General features: G+C 37.9%; 9 protein-coding genes and 2 non-coding genes across 11 annotated transcripts; 4 read left to right on the forward strand and 7 right to left on the reverse strand.

Annotated features, from left to right (window-relative positions):
• Positions 1 to 318: 318 nt before the first annotated feature.
• Positions 319 to 3,777, reverse strand: BBC1 (Bbc1p; the record flags this gene model as incomplete). Its single annotated transcript, XM_056223504.1, has 1 exon — positions 319 to 3,777. One exon carries the CDS (start codon positions 3,775 to 3,777, stop codon positions 319 to 321), a length of 3,459 nt encoding a protein of 1,152 aa, XP_056077516.1.
• Positions 3,778 to 4,266: 489 nt separating this feature from the next.
• MPS3 (Mps3p) lies at positions 4,267 to 6,321 on the forward strand (the record flags this gene model as incomplete). The annotated part of the gene is made up of 1 exon (XM_056223505.1): positions 4,267 to 6,321. One exon carries the CDS (start codon positions 4,267 to 4,269, stop codon positions 6,319 to 6,321), a length of 2,055 nt encoding a protein of 684 aa, XP_056077517.1.
• A 637-nt stretch (positions 6,322 to 6,958) lies between these two features.
• On the forward strand, positions 6,959 to 8,644 carry TPH3 (Tph3p; the record flags this gene model as incomplete). Its single annotated transcript, XM_056223506.1, has 1 exon — positions 6,959 to 8,644. One exon carries the CDS (start codon positions 6,959 to 6,961, stop codon positions 8,642 to 8,644), a length of 1,686 nt encoding a protein of 561 aa, XP_056077518.1.
• Positions 8,645 to 8,939: 295 nt separating this feature from the next.
• Positions 8,940 to 10,547, forward strand: CCT3 (chaperonin-containing T-complex subunit CCT3; the record flags this gene model as incomplete). Its single annotated transcript, XM_056223507.1, has 1 exon — positions 8,940 to 10,547. One exon carries the CDS (start codon positions 8,940 to 8,942, stop codon positions 10,545 to 10,547), a length of 1,608 nt encoding a protein of 535 aa, XP_056077519.1.
• A 231-nt stretch (positions 10,548 to 10,778) lies between these two features.
• On the reverse strand, positions 10,779 to 12,305 carry MAD3 (Mad3p; the record flags this gene model as incomplete). The annotated part of the gene is made up of 1 exon (XM_056223509.1): positions 10,779 to 12,305. One exon carries the CDS (start codon positions 12,303 to 12,305, stop codon positions 10,779 to 10,781), a length of 1,527 nt encoding a protein of 508 aa, XP_056077520.1.
• Positions 12,306 to 12,496: 191 nt separating this feature from the next.
• Positions 12,497 to 14,662, reverse strand: VTC4 (Vtc4p; the record flags this gene model as incomplete). Its single annotated transcript, XM_056223510.1, has 1 exon — positions 12,497 to 14,662. The coding sequence occupies one exon, from the start codon at positions 14,660 to 14,662 to the stop codon at positions 12,497 to 12,499; it is 2,166 nt and encodes a 721-aa protein (XP_056077521.1).
• Positions 14,663 to 15,531: 869 nt separating this feature from the next.
• RPC17 (DNA-directed RNA polymerase III subunit RPC17) lies at positions 15,532 to 16,017 on the reverse strand (the record flags this gene model as incomplete). The annotated part of the gene is made up of 1 exon (XM_056223511.1): positions 15,532 to 16,017. One exon carries the CDS (start codon positions 16,015 to 16,017, stop codon positions 15,532 to 15,534), a length of 486 nt encoding a protein of 161 aa, XP_056077522.1.
• Positions 16,018 to 16,236: 219 nt separating this feature from the next.
• Smki_10.trna14K lies at positions 16,237 to 16,309 on the forward strand. The gene has a single exon. It is a non-coding gene; the product is annotated as a tRNA-Lys (tRNA).
• Positions 16,310 to 16,552: 243 nt separating this feature from the next.
• Smki_10.trna15W lies at positions 16,553 to 16,658 on the reverse strand. Its single transcript has 2 exons — positions 16,623 to 16,658; positions 16,553 to 16,588 (listed from the first exon to the last, which is right to left on the reverse strand). It is a non-coding gene; the product is annotated as a tRNA-Trp (tRNA).
• A 1,780-nt stretch (positions 16,659 to 18,438) lies between these two features.
• NOP9 (RNA-binding RNA processing protein NOP9) lies at positions 18,439 to 20,439 on the reverse strand (the record flags this gene model as incomplete). The annotated part of the gene is made up of 1 exon (XM_056223512.1): positions 18,439 to 20,439. One exon carries the CDS (start codon positions 20,437 to 20,439, stop codon positions 18,439 to 18,441), a length of 2,001 nt encoding a protein of 666 aa, XP_056077523.1.
• A 412-nt stretch (positions 20,440 to 20,851) lies between these two features.
• On the reverse strand, positions 20,852 to 22,558 carry CCT8 (chaperonin-containing T-complex subunit CCT8; the record flags this gene model as incomplete). Its single annotated transcript, XM_056223513.1, has 1 exon — positions 20,852 to 22,558. The coding sequence occupies one exon, from the start codon at positions 22,556 to 22,558 to the stop codon at positions 20,852 to 20,854; it is 1,707 nt and encodes a 568-aa protein (XP_056077524.1).
• Positions 22,559 to 23,339: the final 781 nt, after the last annotated feature.

Genomic DNA, 23,339 nt, shown 5'->3' on the forward strand with positions numbered 1-23,339 from the left:
TCAGAAAGAGAAGATGTCGGTTCCAAAGGTAGGCCTACGGTGGGTGATCTCAGAGTAGGGATATTTCGAAACAAAAAATGATAGATATACAAAGAATGTAATTGTTGTATTTTATCGTGGTAGAATTTGTGTATTATGGTTTTCGTTTAAAAGAGTTTAAAAAAAGCATAATTGAAACAATTCTTTAATCTTCATATAGTTTCATCTGTAAAAGGTTATAAACAATATACAGTTAGGTAATAATAATACGAAATTGAGGAGGAGGGAATGAGTAAAAACGAAAGCTTCCATAGTGTCTCTACATAAGCACTGAAGAAATCACCAACCCACGTATTCTCTCGCAACACATCTAAAAACCTTCAACTTCCCAGTTTTCATATGGCTCAGCTTGTAGCTATTTTGAACGATCTTCCCTTCTTGATTTTCAATAACTCTAAACTTATTCTTCGTAAAATCATAATCGGTTACAACACTCGAGTATGGAATATTAGTATCCATTCCAATGTCCACAATTTCTTTTTTCCCGATCTTCTTATGCGCTTCAAATTTTGCCTTCCTGACTACAAGAATGTCCCCTGGTCTAATTTTTTGTAAGTTCTCCATCAATTGTTCATTTACACTCTCAGGTTTATAAGTTAATATAGTAGCACCAAATGTTCTTGCCCCTATAGGTTGTATAACGTCGCCTTTGAATTCGGATATGATTTGTGACACAAAGTTTTTAGCCCCAATGTGTGAGTTTATTAACGAATGCGATTTTTCTACAATCTTTGAATTGAATCTTTGGGCGTATTCCTCCAGGATATGTGCTGATTGTGCTTCAGCTGGTGATGAAAAGCGTTCTTGAAATGTAGTTACTGTTTTCTCTGGATTTGCGCTGTTAAAAGTCAAGGAAAATCTTAATTGTGAATAGTTTTCAAATAGGAAGTAAAAATCTCTCACCATCCATTTTTGATGTAGTCGTTTTGAAATGGAATGATCATCAACCTCCATTAAAAATCTCAACTTCAGATTGCTTATAGCAGGTGGGGCAGTTTTATTAATCCACCACCTTTCTTGTGCATTGAACTCGATTTTGATGTTGTTGGACATCTCGCCTACATCATGCGTTGTTGACCTTCTCATACAAGCCACATTTGGTATACTTGACTGATGGAAGGACTCTACAGTACGATCCGTTGATGATGGTGCATGGTGCGGTAAAGTTGGTGGTTCTTTTTCTACGCAAGAAAGTAACGAAGCTGGTGCATGTTGTTGTACACTTGGTACTGATGATGTGGAAGCAGCGACGTGTGGGGGAGCCGTACGCGCTAAATTTTCATGAGTAATTGGTGATTCAGCCTCCAATTCAGAGGGAGCTTGTGGTATTGGTGGTGCGCGTGGAAGGGGCGGGGCAACCTTTGGCATCGGCTGATACTCCCCGGCTACAGGTAGAGGAGGAGATGCCGATAGGTCAGGAATGTTAGTATATTCTTCTGTTTCAATTTGAGTGGGCAGTGCTGGAGGCGCTAGAGGTGCTGGAGGTGCTGGAGGTGCTGGAGGTGCTGGAGGTGCTGGAGGTGCTGAGGGTGCTGGAGGTGCTGAGGGTGCTGGAGGTGCTGAGGGTGCTGGAGGTGCTGAGGGTGCTGGAGGTGCTGGAGGTGCTGGAGGTGCTGGAGGTGCTGGAGGTGCTGGAGGTGCTGAGGGTGCTGAGGGTGCTGGAGGTGCTGAGGGTGCTGGAGGTGCTGAGGGTGCTGAGGGTGCTGGAGGTGCTGGAGGTGCTGGAGGTTCTGGAGGATGTGGTAGCTTGTCCTCAATATTAGATGTCAGACTCATAATAGGAGCCGATGGAATTGATGCTGCGATATCGGGAATAGTTTTCTGTAATGCAGATGACCGGGCTGAAAGATCATGTTGCCCGTTTTCAGATACCTCTTTGTGTTTCTCTGGGGTAGATTTAGTCAAAGAGTCCATTGCACCGTTAAGACCGGCCCCTGGTCTTGGGGGAGAGACTGGTAATGCGTTTCTAATGGCATCCCGTTGTACATTCACGATTTCAGATGAGGGTTCTGTAGTATCATGAGGCATCAGTGAATCTTGAGGGATATCTTTTTTCTTGGAATTAACATTTTCTGACTTAATATTACTTATTTGGGATGATTGCTCTACCACTGAATGTCTTTTCAATCCATCATTTGCATCCTGAAATTCATGGTCATCAGTATCTTCTTCGGAGTCACTGTCAGAATACTCAGTAGGTGCAACACCGCCAACAGCTAAGTTGTGATATTCGTGTGTCCCATGCTCTTGCTTTTGTTCATTTTGTGCGATGGTGTGAGGGTTCAACGTAGTGTTTTCAGAAAATTGGCCACTTTCGGTTGGACTTGATTTTTTAAAGAAAGGGTTAGAATTTGGGTCAACAAATGGCATAACTGGTATTGCATGAGGAAGTTCTTGAAGCTGTTCAGCCTCTTTCTGTTTATGATGATTCTTCTTGGGTTCTTCTGATGGTTGACTGCCAACCCCAGAAGCCATGCCGAATGGGTTGAAGCCAACAGAGCCACCAAATCTACTTGCACCAGATAGTTTAGCCATTCTTTCTCTCAATGCTGCTCTTCGATTTTCTTCACTATTTTCCTCTTCTTCTTCCTTATCATTATCTTCTTCTTCATAAGTTTGTCCTAACCCCTTTTCCTCAGAAACATGTTCCTTACTTGGTTTGCTACTTTGCGATTGCTGGACTTCTCTTTTTTCCCTGTCCTCTGCGTATTCATCTATAATTTGTTCTTTCTCTATGTCATTCATGCCAAAATCCGCTTCGCACGAGGTTTTGGTGCTTTCTTTAGGTACTAGCGATTCCATTTGGAGTTCGCTGTCTTTTTCAATTTCAGGCGCAAGACCAAGTTCTGGTCTGGACTCTTCATTTCCATTATCCTCTTCAGTTTCTGAACAGGGCTCTTCCTTATCAGCCGAACTACCCTCATGTTCTTGCTCAAGTTTTTCTTTTTTCCTCAACAATTCTTCTTCTCTTGCCGCCTGCAATCTTTGCTGTTCCTGTAAAAGAGCAATTCTTTCTTTTAGGCTCATCTGAGGCTGGTCTTTCTTCAACTGATCATTTTCAGTTTCCATTTCCCCACTTTCCACTTGCGCACGATTAATTGGTTCAGGAACACTCTTGTTCTCGCTTTTTTTTAAAGACTTTTTCCTTTCAAGATTGGACGTATCATTAGCTGGTATTCCAGGGGGAACGTAGTACTTAGGAGCATCCGCCAAAATGGTCTTTTTGACAGGTATATTTTCCAAATCCAAGTGACCTGATTTTGGTAAAGGTGCCTGCTCTGATAAATCTTGATTAAACATAGATAATCGCGCTTTTAACTTTGGTGAATCCATAGGAATGTTCCTTTCGCGATTGGTAGATAAATCGTCCTGAGCCTGTGCTGGCGCTGGTGCTGACACAGATGGTGGAGTTTCTTTTTTTGTTTCGAAAGCAACGGGCTCCTGGAGGTCCTTTGGCTCTGCTTGAGGTTGGGCAGTATCTTGTTGGGTGGGAGCTGCAATCGCGGGTGATTCCACTTTCTCTCCACTTTCAGACACCTGAGCAGCTACAAAACTTTTGGGGAAGATACCCTCAATGACCTCGCCATTGGAATCCTGGTACTCTCCGAAATACCATTCTGCGTCTTCAACAGACGTAACTGTAATTTCTTGATCTTTTTCAAAGTTCAAATCGTCCTCGTAATCGGACTTGTAAGGGAATTGAGCTACCACTTTGAAGGGCACCTCGGGTTCACTCATCCTAGGGTTGGGGAAAGATTGTATTTTCTTCTATCAGATGTAGCAGTTTGCAAACAATTAATCGTTGACGCTGATTGAATGCTACTGTTTCACTACGCGTTAGCAGGCACTTACTACTCCCTGTTGAATTCGTTATTAAGGAGTATATAATTTAGAAGATAAAATAGGGGCTTCGTAAACCTGTAACTCCCATCAGGGCATTGTGTAAATTTTATTTAGGCCAAGTATATTTTTATGAGGGTTGAAAATCTTGCAGTTCCCCTGTTTTTAAGGGTTTATATATTGAGGATGCGGGCGGAACGCGAAAAAGGAATACAATATAACTATGTAAACATCGTCATCTTGAAATAATTATCAACAAGGATTTCGTGTGGTTTACTAGATACGAATACAAAGGAGTTAGGATAGCACTATCTTAATACTGCATATCAAAATTTCACGGGTTTTTTTTTTTTCCAATTGACAGTAACTTTTACTCTGGGCGTGGAAATGAATTACACAAACGAGTATAGGCGGGAAGAGACAGAAGCGACTAATAAACAATATCTTTACAATAAGACTGTAAAGTCCGCGTACGCAGATGCGCTGAAGGACAAAATTAATAGAGAGCAGACGATCGGCCTTCCGGCTGTCGAAAAAGGGACAATAACTAGCGGGGAAACAAAGAACTACAACCTGGATAAAGAGAACGATTCCGCATACGAGATGTTCAAGAAAAATCTTGGTGTTCCGATAGGTCATCATGAGGGAGACAATAATGACGATGATTATGATGACGACGAACCGTACATTGATGAAGATGAAGAGGAGACAGACAGGTATAGTGACGATGACTACACAGATGAAGCAGACAAGAGTTTTATAGAGGATAGTGATTCTGATAGCTACGATTTGGAAGAAAACTCTGACCTTGAAGAAAGCTGGGGAAGTTCTAGTGAGGACGGGAAGTTGCCGTGGGGAAAGTATTTTTTTTATGGAGGTCTCTTCTTTGTTTTCTATTTCCTTGGATCTTTTTTTATAACAGCAGTCAGAAATAATGATGATGACGGCAATTTATCCGGTGCTATATCATCCCCAGGTAAATCATTCATCAATCTACAGAAACAGGTGAATCATTTATATAGTGAATTAAGCAAGCGGGACGAAAAGCATTCTTCAGAATTGGATAAAACTGTAAAAGTCATCATTTCCCAGTTCGAGAAAAACATCAAGAAACTACTGCCTCCAAATTTGGTCAATTTTGAGAATAACATTAGTTCATTGACAAAACAGGTTGACACGATTTCAACTTCTATGAGTGAGTTGCAGAGGCAAAGAGATAGGTTTACTGTTGAAAATGTTACTCAATGGCAGGATCAATTAGTGAAACAATTAGACACACATCTTCCCCAAGAGATACCCGTGGTAATTAACAATTCTTCATCGCTATTAATAATCCCCGAATTACACAATTATTTGTCGGCTTTGATTTCAGACGTTATTGAGACTCCAGGGATTGTGACTACCGGCGGTACTGAAAATCGCTGGGAGTATGACTTGAATCATTATGTAAAGGAAATTCTTTCGGATGAGTTGCAGTATATCGATAAGGATTACTTCATTCAAGAAATGAACAGAAGATTACAATCCAACAAACAAGAAATTTGGAAAGAGATCACGAACAGGTTAGAATCGCAACAGCAGCAGGTCCAGTCGGATTATTCAAATGCACCACAGCAATATTCGAGCATATTGATGAAGAGACTAATACATCAAATTTACAATTCCAATCAACACCAATGGGAGGATGATTTAGATTTTGCCACTTATGTTCAAGGAACGAAATTATTGAATCATTTAACTTCGCCGACTTGGAAACAAGGGAATGGGGTTCAGCCGATAGAATTACTGACTGACTCTAAACAAAGCTCCTCGACCTACTGGCAATGCGAAAACGAACCCGAATGTTCATGGGCTATTAGATTCAAAACACCTCTATATCTAACCCAAATGTCATACATACATGGCCGTTTTACTAACAACTTACATATAATGAACTCAGCACCAAGGATAATATCATTGTACGTTAAATTAACATATACCAAGGAGATCAAGGCATTGCAGGCATTGGCAAATCAATACAGTTTCGGGCAGCCTCACAAGAGAGATCGAAATTACATCAAGATTTCCAAATTTGAGTACAGGTTGACGGATTCTAGAATACGCCAACAAATACCTTTACCACCATGGTTTATTCAGTTAAAACCTCTCGTACGTTCAATTGTCTTTCAAGTAGAAGAAAACTACGGGAACAAGAAGTTCACGTCTTTGAGAAAGTTTATTATTAACGGTGTAACACCGCAGGATTTGCAAATAATTGAGAACAACGAGTTTCCTGTTTTATTGGGAGATATTCCAGAGTATGGTGTCGCCCAGAACGCCAACGAAGGCAAAAGGAAGGTTTTGCCGTCAACGCCATTGTATGCGTCTCCACCTACCGTCAACACAAGGTTTCATCCCGCTTCCAAAGTTCCATCATTTGGACAAGATGAACTCGATCAATAAACGACAAAAAAAATACTGCCAACCCCTCACCCCCAGAAAATCGCGCAGATTGACCGTGCTCTTTAAATCATAGGGTTAGCTACCCACCACCACTCACCTGAGTACTGGCGTCATTCATAATCCTATCGTCCGTTTATACACAGCCACACGGTATCCGAATGCTGTTTCCATGTATGTGTGCGTATTCGCGTCCCAGGATTAGCAGTACTTGAAATATCTTTCTGTTACTCAAGGCCGCAGTCGTTTGGAAATCGGATTATTTTGCTTTTTGTGCAGTTTGCGGGAAATTCTCTTTGCTTGAGAAATTGAAAATCAGAGCCATCTGTAAAAAAAAAGGTAAAAAGGGAATTCTCAAACATAGCATAAAGCGATTGGTTTCGTTCTTGTACTCAGCCCTTTTTATCCATTTCTGTCAAAAGTTTCTTTGCTTCCATTTCCGTTTCTCGTTAACTTATTACCAACGTACATCTTTTTAGTTTTTCAAATAACTTAGCAAGAAGGCTCAAATTCATATATTCTTGGCATTTTTATCATATTCAGGCCCTTTAATATCATTCATAGCAGGACCTACCTCAACGCATTAAAGTTCATTTTTATATAGCAATACTTCTACAGACAACACAATCAAAAATACACAATGGGCTTTCTAGACTCGCTAAAGAAACCTGTTAGCATTAAGAGCTCGCTCCCTAAGTTTTCCCGCAGTGCCAGTAGCCTAAGTTCAAGAAGCCACCCAATAAGTTCTCGACCCTTCCAGGAATTACCACCAGAGCTGTTTGCCACCACTAAGCCTATATTCAAGATTTTGCAAGCACAAGCAAATAAGGTTTACTTCCAATCTTCTAATACTGAAGCAGTATGGAATATTAAGGATTCTTCTGGTCATTTTTTTGAAGCCACATCAATTTCATTGGTCGGTTCCCATATAATCATTGCTGATTCCTCTGCAAGGGCCGTAAATGTGTCCATCATAGATTCTTCTTCTAATATAAATCAGTGTGAGATTTCAAGCGTTGGTGAATTCCTACAGTTCAATAAGGGCCAGCTGTCTGTTACATGTAACGATTTTCCCTTACTAGAAAAGTTCAAAAGGTTATGTATGATTTCAATTTTCGAGTTCATTTCCACATATAAAGCCTTGACCGGTACAATCATTTCATCCTATGGGTTGCGAATGTCCGATATGCATGTTATTTTGAACTCACCGTTTAATTTTAAAGATTGGTGTGAGGTTTACATTGACGGTCAAGGTTGGGTTAAAGTATGGTGCCATATTGATAAAGTGTCTAAGAATAATAATCCTAAAACCAATAGCGACCACGATGCGAAAGGAAAATATCAAATCAGATTTTATAGAGATGACAAATCTACATCTAGCAAAAACTGCGTGTTTTTCATCCCAGACAATGAGTATGTTCAAGATATTTTCTTCTATAACGCCAACTCAGCAGAACCTTCTAAAAGTATGAATGAGTTCTTCGAAGGATTGCAAATGATAAAGCTTGTTGGTAACGTGCGTTTCTGCAGTGATACGGATTTGACTGATATAATGGATAATGGGTCTGTCTACAGTAGTGCTAACAATGGCAGTGGTGACAGCAGCTCAGCGGCGCTGAATAATGAAAGTCCCAACACTACACCAAAGAGTAGAACTTTCTTTTCACCGAAAGGCCATAAAAGAAACAGTTCTCACGTAAGTTCGTTAACTTCAAGATCGGCAAAGAAGCCCATAACTAACTTTACTACACGGACAAATGGACTTTTAATTAGGCCATTGCCTCATCACGGTGTCCATCACTTAGAAGCAATGATTAGGTTCATTATACCCTTGATGGACTGTGCAAGACTCTATGGGCGTCCAGTTCAATTCAAAACAGACAGAACGGATATGAATTCGCTAATGTTTGGACTTCCTAAATTGCCCTCTGTGGACTATTTTGCTCAGGAGGAGATAGCCCATTTAATGACTCAGGATTTCAATCCTTTGAAGGAAGAAGATACTGATGATACAATGGCTTTAACCATGTCAAGATTCACCGGCTATTTGCAAGAAAGAACGACAAAAGTCCCGAAGAGAAATATGGAACTGAATTTCAGGACATTTGGTGATGTAATGGGCATATATAATTCTACGAGGGAGCGTTCTAAACTTAGTTCCATGGCTGATGAAGATAATTCGATGAAGGAGCTTTCGTTGAGTGATAAAAGCAACGTTAGTTCCGATACAACAAATGTGATGAACCAATTACAGGTAAACGCCCACAAATACCCAAACTCTATGTGCGAACGCCCTATCGTTGCAAGCACATCACCTTTGGCCTAGCTCTTTATAGATATAGCTACGATTTAGAGACTAATCTCCAGTATATTGTTTTTATAACGAGGTATCTCTATCGCCGATTATACTCTGTTATGATCTTATGTGATATATACTTGTATATATATGTAAAAACGTCTTAATGTGAAGAGTTTTCGTTTAACGTGATGCCTAGTGAAAAGAAAAAAAATAGCAAATTGCCACTCTATGAAGTGAGCAGAGCATTATATGGCAAGAGCATTGAAAATATCAAGTGGCTACTCATAGAAATCTACCATATAAAATAGTGATATAAGCCACAATGCAAGCCCCAGTGGTATTTATGAATGCTTCTCAAGAGAGAACTACAGGTCGTCAAGCCCAAATTTCCAATATCACTGCTGCAAAGGCAGTTGCTGATGTCATTCGTACTTGTTTAGGCCCAAAGGCTATGTTGAAGATGCTATTAGATCCTATGGGTGGCCTTGTTTTGACTAACGATGGCCATGCTATTCTGAGGGAAATTGACGTTGCGCATCCAGCAGCCAAATCCATGTTGGAGTTATCCCGTACTCAAGATGAAGAGGTAGGTGACGGAACCACAACTGTTATTATTTTGGCAGGTGAAATTCTAGCTCAGTGTGCGCCTTACTTGATTGAGAAGAACATACATCCTGTTATTATCATTCAAGCTTTAAAAAAAGCTTTAACTGATGCACTGGAAGTTATAAAGCAAGTGAGTAAACCTGTCGATGTGGAAAATGATGTTGCTATGAAGAAGTTGATTCAAGCTTCCATTGGTACTAAATATGTCATACATTGGTCAGAAAAAATGTGCGAATTGGCCTTGGACGCTGTTAAGACTGTCCGTAAGGATCTCGGTCAAACCGTGGAAGGTGAACCCAATTTTGAGATTGATATCAAGAGATATGTCCGTGTAGAAAAGATCCCCGGTGGTGATGTTCTAGATTCTCGAGTATTAAAGGGTGTGCTATTGAACAAGGATGTTGTTCATCCAAAAATGTCCCGCCACATAGAGAATCCACGTGTTGTCCTTTTGGATTGTCCACTGGAATATAAGAAGGGTGAATCACAAACCAACATTGAAATTGAAAAGGAAGAAGATTGGAACAGGATTTTACAAATCGAAGAGGAACAAGTCCAGTTAATGTGCGAGCAGATTTTGGCAGTAAAGCCAACTCTTGTTATTACTGAAAAGGGTGTGTCCGATCTAGCGCAGCATTATTTACTAAAAGGCGGATGCAGTGCATTAAGAAGAGTGAAGAAATCAGACAACAACAGAATTGCTCGTGTAACCGGCGCAACTATTGTTAATCGTGTAGAAGACTTGAAGGAAAGTGACGTCGGTACAAATTGCGGATTATTCAAAGTAGAGATGATTGGTGACGAGTATTTTTCATTTTTGGACAACTGTAAGGAACCGAAAGCTTGTACCATAATGTTACGTGGTGGTTCCAAGGATATTTTAAATGAAATAGATCGTAACCTACAAGATGCTATGGCTGTTGCCCGTAATGTGATGCTAAGTCCTTCCTTGTCCCCGGGTGGTGGTGCTACTGAAATGGCTGTTTCCGTTAAATTAGCAGAAAAAGCAAAGCAATTAGAAGGGATTCAACAATGGCCATATCAGGCCGTAGCAGATGCTATGGAATGTATCCCACGTACATTAATACAAAATGCAGGTGGCGATCCTATCAGACTATTATCTCAGCTAAGAGCAAAACATGCCCAAGGTAATTTTACAACGGGTATTGATGGTGACAAGGGTAAGATTGTAGATATGGTTAGTTACGGTATTTGGGAGCCTGAAGTCATTAAACAGCAAAGTGTCAAAACTGCTATTGAAAGTGCATGTTTACTATTAAGAGTTGATGATATCGTTAGTGGTGTAAGAAAACAAGAAGAATAACCTCGGGGTTAAACTTCATTATCGTTGTTTAATTCCGGTCTCTTTTCATCTTTTTTTATTTTTTTATGCTATTGTAATGTATTTATATAGAATTAAAATCTTCATATAACTTTGTCATCCTTACGGTACGTTATAAACGGCAATTAAATAACCATTTGCATAGGATTGCCTTTTTTTGAAGCCAGCCGTGGATGTATTTAAAATTACTAGTAAATTTACCCACCAACAGATTCAGTCTTTACTTGAACGTGGTAGAGGGTATGAGATAAATGAAGAACTCGATTTATCATCATCTGAAATGGTTTCAGAATTTCTGCTTTGAGAAATAGAATATGATTCTCTCATTTCCAAAATTGGTGTTAAGCGCCGTGGCTTAACAACCGAGGCAATATCAGGAAGTTCAGTGGCTTGTCCCTTAGGAGTCATGGGACAGCTAATATATCCTTTACCAGGGAAATTGGTCCCTTGGTTTGAGTAGACCAATGTCTTAGAAACTAAAGCTTTTCTAGATATTTTCGGTCTTTTCAGTTGTGCTCCCGCCTCTTTTTGATCTTCAATTTCCTCCCGCCCTTCTTCTGTTCCTCTTGTATGTTTCTTGTTTGTCTTGAAGCTTTTATAAACGTTTCTTGAGATAGCCAAGATCTCTTCTAGCGAAAATTCTAGTCTACCACTTTTAGATTCGTTATCCTCGCAATAAATTAGTTTAAAATTGCAGTCAATCTTTTCAGGTTTTTGGTCTTTTGTATCGATCATTTGATAAACAGGGTCACTTCTTCCAATAGAATCTCTGAAGATGGGTAGCTTTTCATCAATCTTTTTTTCTTTCGGTGATGGTATTTGGTACTGTTTAAGCTCACCTAAATTTGTATTTGCTTCTAGCACTGATATCTTTAAATCATTTTCTTTGCTTCTTTCTACCTTAAAACCAAAGTTTTCCCATCCATCTCTATAAACGCCATCCACAGGTTTATCAGATAGTTCTACATCTAGTTCCTCTTCATCCACAAACACATTGTTTTTTATTGAGTTATAGTCACTTGATGCATCATTTTGGTTTGCGAACTCTAATCTTTTAACGAATTCTGATCTGGTTTTTCCAAGTACTATAGATTCGAGGGGGTCCATTAACATTTCATTCTCTAGCTGAATATTCTTCTCTTCCAATTTTCTCAGCAGATGACTTAACTGATCTTCTAAAACAAGATTGGGTTTAGCGTTGTTTTTTATTCCCAGTTTTAAAATATACATAGCATATTGAAATTTTTGTTTCTGAAGTAGAAGATTTGTAAACTCTTCATAAAATAATGCTAGCTTAGAACCAATTCCATTTCTTAACATATATACGAAAATATCTCTACTCTCCATGAAAGAATTAGTGGTAAAAAGCTCTATGTACCAAAACCATATTTTCAAAAATCTAACATCATTTTTGTATCTCACTAAACCCTTCAGATGGGATAAGCATCGCTCCAAAAGAGTAAGCATTCCACTTTGTTTGGAATTACCACCTTGGGGGTAGGCATTGTTTAACCAGTTTATGTATTCAAGGTACAAGGTAATTGGGTCGCTTAATGTCGGAAGCTCATTTATCAATCTTTGCTCAAAGCATGATTTGACTTGACTTATTTCTGTTAATGGTTGACGTATCGCTGTCGATAGTGCGGATGCTGATCTTCCTTCCCTTAAAGGAAGAATGTTTTCCTTTTGGCTTTCAATTTCTTCAAAGTTAACAACATTTTGTGATGGTGGTGATGCCATGTAAAAATACGTTTCTTTGCTTGTCTTCTTGTGTATCGGATTGATTTCTTTTGTTAAATCTTCGCATTGGTTTTGTTTACTATTTTGCATTAGTTTGCACTATCGTATTATACAAAAAAAGGTGCCGAAAAAAATATATCTAACATGATTATTACTTAGTTATACATTAAAAAAATATACTAGTTGTATTTTCATTTAGCAACTAAGTTGCAGAAAAAGGAAAACAAAATGGATAGAATTAGGAACACAGAAACCATGCCAGGCCCAATCTTATCTTCATAATCTACTGCTCTCTTGAGTCTGATGTTTACCACTCTCTTGGCGTAGACTATAACAGTCCGTATCAGCACAGCCAAGGAAGTAATAAAAAACCCAATTGAGCCAATCATGGCTGTTGGTGAACCATAGGTTAACAAAGTAGTGGAGACACCGCCCAATAATATAGAAATGGATAACCAGGACAGATATGTTCTCTCAGTGGCGAAGTAAACTTTTGGTTCTACACGAACTGGGACACATATTGTCTTCCCTGGTGGAGCACGAATTTGAGCATCAAAAGTAGTGCCTTTTGGAATCTTAGATATTTGATCGCCATTGAAGTAGTGGTCAAAAAATGCCACAACTTCATAGTACGCTTTAGGAACGGGGTTTTCGGCATTTCTGATTTTTCTTTGATAATAAGCAGCATTGACACTCTCGACAACATGATTACTGTTTAAAGGGGGAGCCGAAGTGGCTCCATACCCAACAGATTCTTCTACATCGAGAGAATTACCGGGTGCATTTGTCATGGCAGCGATCAAAGCGGCATCATCCTCATCATCTTCATCGAAGTCGTTATCTTCGTTGTCGGATCTACCAGGCCTTGTTATCTCAATATTTGTAGGTAGCGGAGGTTTTCTGATATCCACATCCATTTGGGGTAACCAAAATGGAATCGAATCTACTTTATCATTTAGTAAAGTAGCCACACCGTGAATGAACTTGGAGAATTTTGGAACGGGTTCAACCAAGTGAGACCCAACCAATTCACGTACCCATTCTGGAGGTTCTTGACCTAATTGAGTTTGTAATTTAACTTCCAAGACTGCATAAGGAAAACGACAAATATCTTTATCATCTAGCTGCTTGAATGGCCAATCAACACCAATATCAGTTCTTCTCCAATTCTTATGAGTCCTATCAACACCATCAAAGTTGTCTTCTCTTACCATAGTTAACTCTGTATCAAGTGAAATACGAACTCTTGCATCACCAGGCAATTGGAAAGCAGTTCTATTGTAAAATGACCTCACTACGGGTCTTAATTTTTTCTTTAACATGACGTACTGAATTTCGGATGCCAGAGCTTCCAAGTTTTCGATTTCGTTCATTGGCTTTTTGCCTTCTTTACGCATCTTAGCAAAAACTTGATCCACAGTATATTTACCCTTCAAAAAGTCATTGACATGACGTTCCTTTAGCGCAAACCTTGCCTTAACGGATTTCTCACCAGTCCAATCTTCCCTATGGGTCTTTCTTTCTACGAAAATCGTGTCTGTAGACATTCCACCATACCATCTTAATCTATGGGCTTCTGCACCTTCATCTTTTCTTAGTCTACCATAGTAAAGGTCTAAATTTTCATTATCAAAATAAATAGAAGTAATGGCGGAATCTTCTCTTTCAAATTCCTTGTTTGTATTGAAGACTAATACTGGTAAATGTTTTAGAATAATTAATTTCAGTTCCGTAATGTTATCGGGGTGAACCCAATACTTTGTCGTTTGTCTCACAAAGTTTTGCTGTTTACCACCCGCAGATGAATCTCCCTTGATTGGGCGACCTGAAGTTCTGGCAATATCATATAGTTGAGAAATTTTAACGACTAATTCATCATAGTTTTCCTTAAAAAACGGCTTGGAATCTAATCTAACCTGGAAAACTGGTTTCAAGATAAAGCCTGTCTTTTTGTCGTGCTTCTTTATTATCTTTTGGAAACCCGTGTAATTCAGCCTCGAAAACTTGGCTAAATCATGTACATCGGCAATAATGTCACTTAGTTCTTCTTCTAGAATTTCAAAATCTAGCTGAGTAGGGGGATTATTGGAGTCCAATAAACGAACAGTATGTTGCACCTCTTCTTGAACTTCTTTCACACGTCTAAACACCTCACTATGTTTAACTTTGCAAAATGTGTAAACCTTGTCCAACTCTATCTCCAAAGACTCTAAAAAATCTGTTTCTAACTCTTGCGACCACTGACCGTCATTCTTTGATAGGTTGTCTTCTAATTCAGTTTTCAAGTCATCGTAGCTAATGTAATAATAGCTGTACTGTCTAATAAGAGACTTGCTCAGGTGCTCACCAAACTTCATAATTTCAGCTGCCTTGTTTTCTCTTTTATTGGTCGCTCCTGCTAGTCACTTTGTATAACCTTTTATTACCTCAATATATAGAGGTGGTAGTATTACTTCTTTTTCATTCACGTGCGCAGCCACGTGCTGATAAAATAAAAATGAAATAAGCAACATGTGTTTCTAGTGCGTTGTATGAAAGAGCGAATCTACTAATCAGTAACTCTCCGTCAAAAGGCAGAGGTTATAATTTCCTGTCAATGGTTCCTTATACACTGCTAATAATAACATGCTATTCCAAATGAACTGTGATGGGTTATGTAAGAAGCGGAAATGACAATTGTATTGATTTAACTGAGATATCGATATCCTCTTTTTTACTTCAGCAGGATGTTTTTAAAGACCTATCTTCGGGACGACATCTTTACGATTTAAATGCAGTCGCAAATATCTGTGATGTATCTCAAACCTACGATATATGTTATTTCATACGTTTGCATAACAATTAGCCTACATCTACTGGCGTATTCTTGTCTAATGATAATGTTTACTGGAACTTAAAGGACCTACCATAGTATCTACTGCTATCCTCGGAAAAGAAATACATAGTAAATAAGAGTTAAGCTTAACCGAGATAGCTGTGTAGTATGCCTGTCGCAGGCGTTTGTAGCGTAACATTAATGCTCTAGATAATATCAATCCTTAAACGATAATTGAAAATTGCTATGATATAAAACATGAATGATAAAAGTGAAGAAATAAGGTATATTGCTATTAATCTTTCTATATGCATAAGTTCAATAATACATGAATACCCATTGAACCTGTTATAAAGTAGTTTCCGTTTCTCCAAATTGTCTGCCCAAAATGATTTAAAGTTGCTATGCAGTTCATGCGTAGCCTGAGATAATTTCTAGCATTTCCTCAATCCTTTTTTCGTCGAATCTTGCGTCACATTCCTCTACTATGGAATATAGGTGAACCATATTGGCAGGAAGTTGATTGACAATTTGCAGTTTTTCCGCTTTGAATAATTTGAAGGAATTCAATTTAGTCATTAAGTCACCAAAACTTTGATCACTCATTCTGCTGATGGCCGACTTTTCAACATCTTTTACACCACTGCTTTTTCGCTCCTCGCCTTCATCTTCCTGGTTAATATAGTTCTTGTTTATGCTGAGGTAGTTTACCACATTTCGAGTGATACCTTGCAATTCAGGGTGATTGTAGGGTCTATTTTGTTTACCCTTCGAGCGATTTTTTTTTAGTGCAGCTTGGCTTTTTTCGTCCCAGAGATGTTCTCTTTCGAGATCAGATAGAAATTTCAAGACTTCATAATCACTTAAAAAGGCATTCCTTTCTTCAAGAACTTTCATAACGTCCAAAAAAATTTGTATATATGTTGTATTGTCCTGGTCGCTAATGTCAACTGTCCACAAACGTCTCAACTATGACCAATAGAGCAGTATTTGTTTGATCGTCAGCTCAGAGATCGATGACCATGGAAAATTTAATTGCGGCGCGAGAAAGAAAAAAAAATTCTATTATTTCCTACTATATTTATCCTCAAAACAGGAACACTTTTCAAGAAATTAGCCTTGTTGGCGCAATCGGTAGCGCGTATGACTCTTAATCATAAGGTTAGGGGTTCGAGCCCCCTACAGGGCTATCTTTTTAAGATTGCCTTTTTAGTACTATAAACTGCCTTTTAGCAATTGTTCTCCTTATTCTAAAGAGGATGTAACACAACACGGTACTCGTGCTCTTCGTGAATGCAATATTAATATTTCCAGAATTTTTAATCGATTGCGTCACTATACTGCTCATACCAGAAAAAGAACGAAGCTGATAGCACTATTATTTACCACCAGTCATAGTTGACGAATTTCAAGAAATACTACAAAAATAAATTGAAACGGACAGGAATTGAACCTGCAACCCTTCGATTGCAATCTTATTCCGTGGAATTTCCAAGATTTAATTGGAGTCGAAAGCTCTACCATTGAGCCACCGCTTCAACTTTTGTTAAAATCATTACAGAAAAGTTTCTATGATAGCTGTTGAATCTTACAAAGCTAGTATATGGGAAGTGGGAAAATTTTCAAAACTGTTGGAATATGTTGGAATAAGTGATTACCACTATACATTTATTCATATAAATTGTTGTAGTTGATGACGAACATTCTTTAACATGATACTAATGATGTTGAGTAAATTAATACTAACATTCTTATGGTGATACCAATTTAAATGGAGTAGGGAAATTCTAATTATAGAATTTCCTGCACTAATAAGATAAAGATCTATTAATTGTCCAGAACTTAGTATATAAGAAGATGAGTTAACACTCAAGTATTATCATCAATGTTCCGAATTATGTCTGAACCTTTTGGTTTAATACACCCAATCAGCGTGTGTTTTATATACCTCTCTTATATAGATTAAGAAGGAACGACTATTCTTAATTATTACAACTTACTAAACTACTAATTATCAACAGAATAAGTGATTAGTACCATACATTTATTCGTATAAATTGGATTAAGTTATTGCAACTATACGTTCTTCGTATGAATTTGAGATATGGGTGAACTTTGAGATAATTGTTGGGATTCCATTGTTGATAAAGGCAATATTATTTGGTATATATAATATACTGGGAGTTCTCCTCCAGGATACAAAAATTCGCAAAAGGAAATATATAACGTACACAAAAATATATCTACTCCTTCTTCTGTTTCGTACGTTGTCATTCATTATCCTATTACATTATCAATCCTTGCATTCCAGCTTCCACTTACTTCGATGACCGCTTCTCATAACTTAGGTCATCTTCAAACACCGTATATGATAATGTACTAGTAGTATGACTACTAGTTGATAGACGATAGCCTTGATTTTCATGCCAACAAAGAGAGGTATATAAAACACACACTGATTGGTCATATTAAACCCAAAGGTTCAGACATAATTCGGAACATTGATGATAATACTTGAGTGATGACTCATCTTCTTATATACTAAGTTCTGGTCAATTATTAGATCTTCATCTTATTATTGCAGTAATTTCTATAATTAGAATATGCCTACTCCAATTTAATTGGTATCATCATAAGAATGTTTGTATTCATTTACCCAACATTATTAGTATCATGTTAAAGTATGTTCGTCATCAAGTACTTCAATTATACGAATAAATGTATGGTAGCAATTACTTATTCCAACAGAAGAGCCACCTATTCCAACAATAACTGTTGAAGTAGGAATGACAATGCGTAAAACAAAAGAACAACAGATATATTATTGTGTAAAATTAATGGTTTTCTTTTGTGGATTCCAATATCCTCGAGGAGGACATCTAGTATATTCTGTATACATAATAATATTACCTTTATCCACAATGGAATGTTAACAATTACCTCGAAATTTACCTACATCTCAGCTATAGTTTAGGATATTTTAATCGTAGTTATCTTTGCAATCCTTGCTGACTTTGGTAACTGATTGCATTTTCAGTTCTATTTGTATTTTTAGTACTTTTTATTTGTTTATATGTCGAATACATCTTGCCTTTTTATTGTTCTTTTCCGTTAACACAAAACTATTGAAATATTTAAGGGAAGAGTAAACTAAACATAAAATATAACACCAACTTACGCATACAATATACTAACTGGAGAAGAAGTTGAACACCTTTCAGTGGTGCTTATGTCATACATGGGTTACTAGTAGGGAAAAAAAAAAAAAATACACAGGTCTATATTTTACATTAGTTCAACAATAAAACCTTTCTTTATTTATCTATATTGCTTTTGCTTCTTGAAAGAGCTTCCTTCTTTTGGATTATCTCTTCCTCTTGAGTGTTTTTCCGACTTTGGTTGTAGTGGCACAGAATTTGGAAAGATTTCAAATTCTTGCTCTTTAATTAATCTTTTCCAATCCCACATTTTTCTAACATAGAGTTCCAGTTTCCAATTCTTCCAGACTTGTCTGCCATAAATACTATTCTTCACCTTCTCTGATTCTGAAACTAACGCGCTAGCAATACGTTCCTTATACAATGTCAGCTTTGCTGTAAATTCCCATAATTTGTCCATTATGTGAGAGCCATACGCGTTACAAGTTAAATTTACAGACTCTTTAGACAAAACATTCAATAGCAACTTTCTCTTGATTGTATTCACCCTAGTAGTTTGTAGTACGTGCTCAACAACATGTGAAAATACTCCATGATAACACATTTGGATAAACCTTTTTTCAGGCAAGGCCAACATGCTGTCAATAGTAATATCCAAAAACTTATCATCGTAGTCAATTAGTTGTTCCAAAAAAAAGGATCGCCTTCTTTCATCCGCTGTCGGCCAGTCATCCCTGGTATTGCCCAAAGTTGATGAGCTCAATGACAAGCAACTTTCCAAAATATTCTTCGTATCCGACTTTTCTGGATAGTATTTTTGTATCAATTGAGCGATGACATTATCTCTTAAGTAACCGCCTTGTTTATTACTTGCGTTAATAATAGCAGTACCAAAATCCATGTTTGAGTTTAAGAGCATGCTTAATTCAGGGACTACTGCATCTAATATCTGTTTCACATCTTTTTCCTTCAAATGTTCTAGCAGGGCACGCACCACGAAAGCACCTGTAGTATCCCTTTTGGCTAATTTCACAACACGGTCCTTCATATATAAACGGTAAAGTCTTTCAACATACTTTGTTCTGGCAGAGGCAATCACGTTTTCTAAGAAATGAGACCCAACGGGATCAGACAGTAAATATTCTAAGAATGATTCCTCCTTGACGTCTCTCTCATCTGCCGTATTGAAGACCAATCTCCAAAAAGAACGATCCCTATCAAAAATACCCTCGACCTGAATAATCAATTGAATCACAGGGGAGGCCACTTTATCTACACAATATTCTCTGAATTTGGTAATAGTGGATTGGGAAACATCAGACCGTGATTCGACACCGTTGGTGAAACCTTTATACAAAGTAGTTATCATGTTACGAAGTTCAGATTTGAAAGATTCCGGTGTTTGGTAAACTTTATTGAAATCGTCGTTATCTTTAATATCAATCATTTTTCTTGCAATTTTCGACTTTTTAGAGCGTAGTGTAGAGTTCGTTTTGGTTGAATTAGGTAGCGTTTTGGAGGACAAGATTAGTATAAGTAGCCTCAAAACATGCGATGCATATTGATGATTCACCATCATTTTCAAGTGGGGTTTTAGCTCATTCAACATGAAGAGGAACATATTTTCCATAGTAACATAAGCTCCCTCTTTTTCATTGTTATCAAAGCTTGGTGTTAAAAGTTCTCTTTCTACCAAAGCGGCACTTCTAACAAATAAAGTCTCTAGAACATGAGACGCATATTTATGACATGACAAACCAAAGAAGGCACCATTGAAGGATTGAAAAATACCTTTTAATTGAGATTCATTACAATCAAGAATGACACGTTCCATTAATTTGGAAGTTATTTGAGAGGTAACCAATTTCAGTTCTTTACCCTTTGCTTCTTCAATAATGCTTGTAACAAATTGAAACTTTTCTTCAGGTGCTTCGAAGGCATCTAATTGTAGGGCTGATTCTGCTTGCTTAAAATATTCCAGTTCTTCTCTGTCTAATACACCAAAAAACATCTGTGGTTGATTCTCTTTACTTTCGGGTTCATCATCGTAGGTAGGCTCTTCATGCTGGGTGTGCTCCTTCGTGACATTTGCATTGGGCTCAAAGCCATCCTTCTTCTGTTTATCTTGATGTCTTCTGCCTCTCACCTTGCTTTTTCCCATTTTGCTTTTAAAACGTTGTCCTTCGTGGAAGTTCTAGGGTGATTGTGCAATCTCAAATGAGGTAATAGATGATAGCTCATCTAAAATAACGTTCTTTGGAATGCTATAGATGAGTATGAAAATTCTCGCGAACTGAAAAAGCTAAAAAAAAAAATATGCAGGAAGCGCTTACTGGATATACAATAACGACTAAACAAACTTATAGAAACCGAAAATCCTTCTTAGCAACTCCATTCTTGGCTAACGTGTACAGTAAACCCGTACTATAAAATTCAAACATTTGTATATTTTTACTACTATACAGGTACACATGATACACCCAAGTAAGGTTGAAAACTTGACTGTAATTAATGACATTATATTTGTTAGTCTGCAGGTACAACTACCTTTGCGATTCCATAGGTGTGAAAAATCAATCTTCTTGGTCCCAGTTACCTGGCTTCGGTCCTTGAGGTGCTCTTGGACCACCAGCCTTCTTTGCCATAATAATTTGATCAATAGAAAGCACGGTAGTCGCAGCTTCTGTAGCGACGTTAATGGCAAATTTTTTGGTTGCAAGCATGTCATAAATACTTTCATCTCTTATATCCTTTACACCTTCATCAGTTTCGCCATCAATATCCACACCTTTGTATAAGTGATCTCCCTTAACGGCACCGGGTTCAGTAACATTATGTGCAGCATATAAGTTTGGTAGTACTTCATTGACATCAAGACCAGCGGTTTCTGCTAGTGTGCGAGGAACTACTTCAAAGGCCACGGCAAACTGTTTTATAGCTAATTGTAGTAATCCAGGTGTTCGTTCACCATACTTGGTTATTCTAGAGATCAATTCAATTTCGGTAGCACCTGCACCAGGCAACAACTTACCGCCTGATGGTTTCATTAGACCCTTTACGGCTGCTACACCATCATCAATGGCTCTTTCAATATCATCTAAATTGTTCTGCGTGGCACCTCTTAAAATTATAGTAGACGTTCTTGAAATTTCACCTTGTTCTTGTTTGAACACAGTTACTCTATCACCACCTATTTCCATTGTTTTAACAATTTCCACTAAACCTAGTTCTTCTGGAGTTGGCGCACCTAATCTAGGCAATGGAGTAGCGCCACAGACGCAACACAATCTTCTTAATTCGAATTTGCTTGGCACTTTCAAGACTAAAATACCGTATCTATTCAAATAATGTAATGCCAACTCACCAACGCCAGCACCTGCTATAATACATTCTACGCCCATGTCGGCAATTTCTTTCATCATGGTATCTATTTGCTTTTCTTCGCCCTTAGAGAAATCTAGCATTTCTTGGGCGTTATGTAGTAAAACAGTACCTTTGGTTTCAGTATTGGCTATGTCAAGCGGACATGTGAAAACCGCAACTTTATGTTTTTTATCTTCGGATAACGATTTTACATGACCTTCAGGTTCACGATTGAAAACCATCCCTTTGATAACAGTGGAATTGGAGAGAGATCCACCCATGATCTTTACCACTCTGATAGAATCAACATTGAAGTAAGGGGTTCCTCCAGTTTGTTGAGAAACTGGTAAAACATGAGACACAGCTTCAGAAACAAGTTCACTCAATATATCTTCAGAACCGTATTTTTTAGAGGAAATAACTGGTTTTATCATTTTCAAAAGCTCATTTTTATCATTTTTGTCGGTAATTTCACCAACAACCATTTCGTCTAGTTCCTTCAAGGTGAATTTTTTTGCCATATTGTAACCTTGAATGATCTCCACGGCGGATAAGCCCATTGAGATAAGTTTTTCGGATACGTTTAATAATTCGCCAGCCAAAATCATAACTAAATTTGTACCATCTCCCATGTCGATTTTCTGCTGCTCAGTTGCCATTACGAGAACTTTCACTGCAGGATGGACAATATCTAATTCTCTCAACATAGTGGCTGCATCGTTGGTAATAATGATTTTCCCCAGATGATTAACAATGACCTTGTTTCTACCACAGGGGCCCATTGAAGTCAAACACATTTGATGCAATTCGCGAATGGCCGCAATTGACTTAATAATTTGTCCATCGGCGTTGGAATAACTGTTATAGCCTTGCTTAAACAATCCTGCATTAGGATTTTGTGGTAGTCTTAATGACATGATTGATCGATAATCTTATTGTCCTTCACGTTCTCGTTTAGCTTTACCAGCGTCTGTAGAATGAGAACATCATCCTGCCATACTCTTTTCTTCACTTTTTTTTGCCACTAGTGGAAGAGATGAACATTTTCGAACACTTCGTTAATAATGACAAAGTAAAGATAAAATGCACTTTTATCAGTGAACCGTCCAGATGGTGAGTGTGCTCATCACTGTTACCTACTCCTCTATGGATTGAGTGAGAGGCTGGGGAACTTTGAGAAAGCTGAAGGGGTTACATTGCGGATAAAGGTAATATTTTCATGTATACAGAATATACTAGATGTCCTCCTCGAGGATATAGAAATCCACAAAAGGGAATCGATAGTTCTACACAATGTTGTACCTATTTACTCACTTGTTTTATATGTTGTCATTCATTATCCTATTACATTATCAATTGTAGCTTTTACTAATTTTGATGACAGCTTCTCATACTTACGTCATCATTTAACACCGTATATGATAATACACTAGTAGTATGACTACTAGCTGGTGGACAAGGGTTGATTTTTCATTCCAACAGGACGATCATTAAACTTTGTTCCAACAAGATTGCCTTGCTAGAAAAGAACCAACACAACCCTTTATAGCTTTTTTGGATACTCCTGCTTGGTAAATAAAAAACATCCCGAGAGAAGGAGGGTAAAAGAATTCGCTATCAACGATCCAATGCTTTCTACCAATTTGTTGATAAATAATTTAGTGCCATCTATCGTTTGAACGATGTAGCAAAAATGTG

This window comes from Saccharomyces mikatae, assembly GCF_947241705.1.
Source record: "Saccharomyces mikatae IFO 1815 strain IFO1815 genome assembly, chromosome: 10".
Taxonomy (NCBI): domain Eukaryota; kingdom Fungi; phylum Ascomycota; class Saccharomycetes; order Saccharomycetales; family Saccharomycetaceae; genus Saccharomyces; species Saccharomyces mikatae.